The 7,196-nt window shown below is 52.6% G+C and overlaps 1 protein-coding gene across 1 annotated transcript in view; it reads right to left on the bottom strand.

Annotated features, from left to right (window-relative positions):
- The window catches only part of WSCD2 (WSC domain containing 2), a 43,695-nt gene continuing 36,499 nt past the window's right edge, over nucleotides 1–7,196 (bottom strand). The window contains exons 7-8 of the mRNA XM_029231759.1: nucleotides 6,816–7,016; nucleotides 1–746 (exon numbers count right to left, since the gene is read on the bottom strand). Coding sequence (XP_029087592.1) covers nucleotides 394–746; nucleotides 6,816–7,016 — 554 coding nt within the window. The 3' untranslated portion in view covers nucleotides 1–393. The remainder of the gene's footprint in view (nucleotides 747–6,815; nucleotides 7,017–7,196) is intronic.

The following is a 7,196-nucleotide window of genomic DNA, read 5'->3' as shown; positions in this document are numbered from 1 at the left end:
GTCATTCTCTTTAGCTCTTGCACCAGGGTTCTCAAAACCTGCAGTGGGGCACCCTTGTCTCTGGGACACCCATGAGCCCTCCTTCCCACAAGTGGAGCCCAGAGTGGTGGGCACAGGGACACGGGAGACAGAGAAGGGTCCATGTGGCTAGAGCTCCCTAACCCAGTTGCCCCCTCCATCTCTGGGGGCGCGGTGTGAGTAGGTGGGGCGTGCCTGTACAATCTCTTCGCTTGAGCCTCCTTTGTCATGCAGGAAACTCAGCGAAAGGCAACAGCAGCCATGGGGATTGTCCCCAAATCGAAGAGGGGACTGATGGGTGTGGGCCCCCAGGGGTCTGGAGTCCCCAGGGCCTGCTTGGTCTGGACTGCCAGCTCCCCGCCCCGCTCTGACCCATCATCTGGGGTAGTAGTCATCGGGAACGCCCGTGAGGTTCCTCCCTTTAAGGGCCGCATCCACCGTCTTGATGTAGGCAGAGATGGTCTTCTGCATGTCCACCGTGTAGGGGTCGTACTCCAGCTTCCGGAGCCCCGAGCGCTTGAAGTTGCCGTCCTTCTGGCTCTCCACACACAGCAGTCGGTCCTCCCTGACAGCCACACCCAGCAGGCCGACCATCCGGCCCAGCTGGACGAAGAGGTCCTGCTTCAGGTCCTCAAAGTGCACCACCAGCACCTTCTTGCCGAACTTGAGCCAGTCCAGTGTGTGCGTGGCCCACCACGGGGCGTAGTTCCTTACGAACTCTGGCCACTCTGTGGACAGAGCAAGGAGGCCCAGGTCAGCGGGAGGACACAGGTCAGATGGCGTTGGCTATTCACAACAGCGCCACCACTGTTAACCCTTAGATCACCAAACTTGCCTCCCTCCTCCCACCTCGGGGCTGCTGCTTCTGCCTGGAATCATCTTAGCCCTTCCTTCTCTCTGGGGAGAATGACATCTGTCTGGTGCTTACTCCATGCCAGGCACAGACATATATAAATCCTTGTTACTCTATTTTTATATTTTAATATATATTGATCTTAATATAGAGTGTAATAAATATACTAATAGAGCTATCAGTTCACTTATTCCTCACAAGAACACTGTGAGGCAGGCATCATCGTTTTCTTCATTTACAGAAGGGGGAACTCAGGCACAGAGAGGTTAAGTAACTTGCCCAAGGTCACGCAGCTAATAACTGGCAGAGCCAGGATTTGAAACCAAACAGTCTGGCAGCAAAGTCTGGGCTTTCCACTACCAAGTTATCCTGTGTAGTAACAGTATCTTCTCCCAGGATAGCAATAGGGCCTTTGTACAGAGAAGTGGAAAAAGCATACAAAATTTTCAGCATGGTGCCCTGTACCCAGTAGGTGCTCAGTAAATGTTGGCTATTATTACTGTGATTATTCTGTTCTCAGGTGAGATGTCATCTTCCCTGACTCCCCAGGCTCAGGCAGGTACCTCCTCTGGGCTGAGGGCAGTTTAAATCAGATTATTTACACTGTCATTTTGACACCTTTCTATCCTATCTTTCTTTCTTTGCTTTTTATTGAAGTACCACACACTGTTTCTTTGTGCTGTTTGTTCCCTTGCCATGGTAAAAGGACAGGATGGATTGTCACCCAGATTGGGAGTGTGTGTTTGGGATCCCCTGACTCAAGAAAGAGACAGGCTACAACAGAATGTGGGAAATTCACCAGAGAGCCCTGGAGAAGACCTCAGAGAGACAGCCAGCCAGCCAGCCCCAGGAGCTGTTGAAACTCTGATAAAGGGAAACCCAGGAGGGGGGTCTCGGAGGATGTTGGGAACAGAGAGAGGGATTTGCAGCCTCAATTCTGAGCCCCAGCTGGAGAATCACAGGGCCTGTACTCCGGAACCCTGAAGCCATACCCCCTGCTTCTCACAGGGGCAGCACCACTCTGCACCCTCCAGACAGATATGTTTACTGAACGAGGCTCAGTGAGTCTCCCAAGCTGCGTTGGGGAGCCCAGCTGGTTCTTAATAACTAAATCCTCATGCTTTGCTGGATGATGGATACCCCTTATCTCATTTAATCATAGTAACTACCCTGAAAGGAAAAGACTACTGTTCATTTGTCACCAGTGAGGAAACTGAGGCTCAGAGACGTGAAGTAATTTGCCCAAGGTCACACAGCCAGGAAGCATAATCCAGACCAGCCCTGCCTGATTCCAGGCCCCCATCTTTCCTAGGCACCAGCAGCCTCACCCCCACTCCCTCCCACTGCCTCACACCCAGCAGGGGCTTAATAAATGGTTGTTGAACTAAATTGAAATTCCCAGCCGCCAAGCTGTGATGTGATAAAGGGCTCCTCTTTCTTTGCAGAGCACATCAGAATCTGTGGTGAGGCTCCTGCTCCCCCAGTGACCCCCTGGAACACCACAGCTGCTTGGGAAATATTTATGCTGATGACAAAGATATATTTTTTTTTGCGGTACGCGGGCCTCTCACTGTTGTGGCCTCTCCCGTTGCGAAGCACAGGCTCCGGACGCACAGGCTCAGCGGCCATGGCTCATGGGCCCAGACGCTCCGCGGCATGTGGGATCCTCCCGGACCGGGACACGAACCCTGCATCAGCAGGCAGACTCTCAACCACTGCGCCACCAGGGAAGTCCCTGACAAAGATAATTTTTATCCTTCAAATAGATTATTTACAATGTATCTAGCTAACTGGGCCCGTACTGTTATAAGACCAGATGTATCTGTGTGATTAGGAAAAAATCTAGCATGTGTATACTCTGCTTTACTTTTTGAGAAAGAATGTCCCCATTCCTGAGTCATCTCACAGCATCCCTGGTGATTCAGGACAACTGCCGCTCCCATGGCAGAAACCCAGATGGATGCAGAAGGCACTCAGTTACTCAGTCCATCTGGATGGACTTCCAGGCTTAGCCACTTGTGACCATCTCAAGAGGTTCCTGGAGGGTGGTCCTCAAGAAAAAGGAAGGGCCTGTCTGCATGATGGCCTGGATCCCCCAGGTGGTGCCCCTGGCCTTGGACACAGGTGAGGGGGAGATGACATGGCATCCCTGTGACTGCAAACTTCCCTGGGGTGGGAATGTATGTTGCCCGAGCACCTACTGTGTGCCAGGGCTGTGCTGGGCACTTTGCACGCACTACCTCTCCAGTGCCCCTGGAGAGTAGGAATTACTCTAGCTCCATCTTACACACGGGAATGAGCCTGGCTCCTGCCCTCCTGGCAAACCCTTTAAGAGCACCTGATCTGATCATCTCCAGCACTCTTCTCGCCCCAGATCCTAGTCTACATCCGCTTACCTCACCTTCAGGTGTCATCTAAGACACGGGTCTGTTCACAGAAGACTTTGGAGTCAGACTGCCAGGGTTCAAAACCCAGCTCCTCTCCATATTGGCTGTGTGACCTTGGGGACGTCAGGAGGTCTCCTTGAGCCTCAGTTTACCCATCTGCACAATGGCAACTGTGCTAAGAACTCCATCCTAGACATGCCATACAGATGGAATGGAATAAGATTTGCAGACCCTGGCACCAGGCCTGGGACATAGCAGGCGCTGGATAAATGTTGGCTACAACTATTCTTGATGTTGGTCCCCAGCATCTCTGAGATGCCCCAAGTGGCCCATCATTTTGGGGCAGCAGATACTCGCCCCCTCCCCACCCCTTCCTAGAGCAAAGATCCCTCACTTGAAGCTCCTGAATGACTTCGCTGGAATGAAGAAGAACAAAAATGAAAATGAAAAACAAAAGCCCTCATTTAGCTCAGGATTCCCGGTAATTGATGGCTGCCTTCAAATTGGGTAATAAAGGCACACTATGCTATGGACCACAGGTGATGAGTGCTGGTTCTGCCAGAACTGTCCCCCACAAGGGCCCGGCGGGACACGCGCTGGCCACTCTCTGCTTCATCTTCTTGTCAAAGGGAGGAACCGGGGTCTGATTAATAGCTTAACTGTATTTAATTCTCCACGGAATCATTAAACACGGTCTCTGTTTCATTAAACAGATCCAGGACAATTCACCTTGTGTAATCATATCACATAAAACTTTGCTTTGGGCCCACTCCAGGGATATCATAAAATCAACGTTATGGAAACAAAAGCCGGGGGTGGGTGGGTGGTGGTGACACGAGCCTCGACCCAGCTATAACTGGGAGGGGGACACGGGTGAGTGACCTCTCAGCAGGTGAGTGACCTCTGCTCTTAGGTGGGAGTAACCCTCACATTCCTGGCCGAGGGTGTCCCAAAGCAGTGATTCTCAAATTTGAAAGCTCACAAGAAGCTTCTGGAAGGAATCTTGTTAAAATGAGAATTCTGATCCAGTAAGCGTGAGGTGGGACCTGAGAATCTGCATTTCAAACTAATTCCCAAGTGATACTGACGCTGCTGGAGCAGGCAAGGGTCTCAAACTCAAGTGCCTACAGGGTCAGATGTTAATGCAAATGAGAGGAATGAGTGGGTGGGCTCCGTGGGGATGGGGTTCTTTGGGGAAGGCTCTCAGGCAGAGCACTTGAAGACCTGGGTCAGGCCTGGGAGGAAGCACTGGGAGAAGGTCCCTCCCAGCCCAGACTAATGAGGGGGCCCCAGGCCCCCCATAGGAGGTGTGTGTCCTGAAATCTCCTCTTTCCCATCCCCTGCAGCCTCTGGGCTCAGCCTGTCCTGACACCTCCCTTATCTTTGGTTTTAAAGCTCCCAACTGTCTTGAATAAGGAAGAGGCAAGGTGGCTCCTGGGAATTAGGAAATTGCCTAAACCTGAGACGAGGGGTTATGCCAGGAGCGGGGAGCCTCTGAATGTACCAGAATGTCAGCAACACCCCGAGGTGAGAGACAGCCTGGTAGCTAATGCCTGGCTTTGGATCTCAGCTCGCTCAACTCCTGGGGCCTCCGCCACACGACTCGCTCCCTTCCTGGGATGGTGATTGTGGCAGCCCTTCTTACCTCCTCGGGTAATTAGAAGATTTAAATGAGATAATTATTGCTAAGTGCCTGGTCCCATATGAGCTAGCTTCCCAAGTGAATTCCCTCCCTTTTTACTTGGGGCAGTAGGATGCTTGGGAGGTGGAGAGCTGGACTCTAGTCCTGCCATTATGTGCCCGAGTGACTCTGGCAGGCCCTGCCTCTCTTGGGCCTTATTTTCCCCATTAATAGAGAATGAATCCGTGGTTCTCAGGCCTGCCTGCACACTGCTTTAAAAAATACCAGTGCCCAGGCTCCACTCCAGTAATCGTCTGGGGTGCAGCCTTGGAACTGGGACTTCCCCACATCCTGGGATTCTGATGTGCTGCTGGGGCTGAGGACGCCTGGGTTCAGCGATCTCCCAGGTCCTTTCCAGCTTGACAAGCAGAACATCTGCTCCTGGGACAGGATCCTGCCGTTGGCACCTGCAGACTTCTCAGCCTGGCCCCAAACAGTGGTCATTTTTGATTGTTCTACAAATAAATAATTCAGAGGTCTCTTTACCCCTGGGAACAGATGTCATCACCTGTCCAAGCTTCCACCCCCTCACTGAGAGAGGGGGTGAAGCAGGGGAAGGGACAGACAGGCCCCTTGAGCAAACTGGGAACCCAGGGCACAGTTGGTCAGGCAGGCCCAAGAGTTTTCATCAATGACATCAGTGCTGAGAATGTGATTGGCTGAGTTAACGTTGTCCTGCCTGCTCCGGTTCTCTCTGGGGAGGGGCTGGAGCGTGGAGCAGCTGGGGGCCAGGGGGAGGGTTTGGAGGAGTGGGAAGCACCCCTGGGCCTAGAGGCTGCAGCAGCCTGGTTCCTTGAAGCTGGATGAGGTCGGCTGGGCTCACGTTCACAGAGTACTTACTTGGCATCAGGAGCTCTGAGTGGGGGGGATCTGTAGCCACTGACGTTCAGTCTAACTCATTATCATAGCTCAGTGGTTAAGGGTATGGGCTCAGGAGCAAGACTCCCTGGGTTCAAACCCCTGCCCCACCACTTCCTGGAAAAGTGCCTTCACCTCCCTGAAACTAGCTTGCCCCATCCATGACACAGGGTGAACTGTGTGAACCTAACCCAGGCATTAGCTACCAGGCTGTCTCTCACCTTGGGGTGTTGCTGACATTCTGGTCACGCATGGAGGTGACTTTCATTATGGTAATGGAGATATGGGTGATAACTGACATGGGATTTTGAGGAGGTTGGGTCTGACTTCGGAGCTCTCCCCACTACTGTGGGCTGCTGCTCTGTACTGAGACGTTCTTCCATTCTGGAATCTACTAAGCACCAGAGGTGAACATCAAATTCAGATCATCTTAATGAAGTTTAGCGCTCGGAGACTGACACTGTCACTTCCCAGCTATACCTGGGGCAAGTCACTTAACCTCTCTGAGTTTTCCAATCCAGAGTAGTGGAGGGGGTTCATAGAATGATGATCTTAGGAGCTCATAGGTGACCTCATGGCCACTCAGCCACTGACCTTGGGCTGGATTCAGATCCCAGGAAAGGGCTCTTGAATACGAGGGTCCACTGAGTGTTTTTAAAGGGTTAAATTCTTGGGTTTTACTACCTCCACTTTATAAACAGGACAATCTAAGTTCATGGAGGTGAAGGCGCTTTTCTAGGAAGTGGTGGAGTTGGGATCTGAACTCAGGGAGTCTTGGTCCAGAGCCCATGCCCTTAACCACTGTGCCATGGTAACAACCTAGCTCACAGAGGGTGATGCTGGTGGGTATGGTGGGATGTGCAAAGCATACCTCCTCATCTGTAAGCAGGACCTGGACACTTACACACATGCCCTCAAGGATGCCCTCCTGGATTCCTGGCAGGAGACAGCACTAGCCCCTCGCACTGCCCTCTACACCCTAGGGCTCCACCCCCCCCCCCCCCCTCCAAAGCAGTACCTTTGCCCTTCCAATGGGCATGGGCAGCAAAGCCGATGTGTCCGCCGTACTTGCGGTTGAACTCCGCCATGAGGGCCTTGTAGGGGTTACGGATGAGCAGGATGGCTGCGTCGAAGGCCTCGATCTCCTTCTGGCCACTCTCGTGCGTCTTGATGCAGATGGTCCTCCCGCTGCGCCAGTGGTCCCGCTCACCTTTAAACCCTTCCCACAACCAGGGGAATAGGGAACGTGGCACTGAGCTGAGGGAGACAAGAGGTCCACCCCACCCCCTCCTGGACCCCTTCAGGAATCCTCAGACGTTCATTTGTCTACTCATTCATTTACTCACGTACTGATAGAGCACCTACTACATGCCAGGCACTGTGCAGGGAGAAAATGATT

The sequence above is a fragment of the Monodon monoceros genome, unplaced genomic scaffold, assembly GCF_005190385.1.
Source record: "Monodon monoceros isolate NGI ecotype Baffin Bay Population unplaced genomic scaffold, NGI_Narwhal_1 Super_Scaffold_1, whole genome shotgun sequence".
In the NCBI taxonomy this organism is placed as follows: domain Eukaryota; kingdom Metazoa; phylum Chordata; class Mammalia; order Artiodactyla; family Monodontidae; genus Monodon; species Monodon monoceros.
The sequence above is the reverse complement of the archived record's forward strand: the minus strand, read 5'-3'. Positions and strand labels throughout refer to the sequence as shown.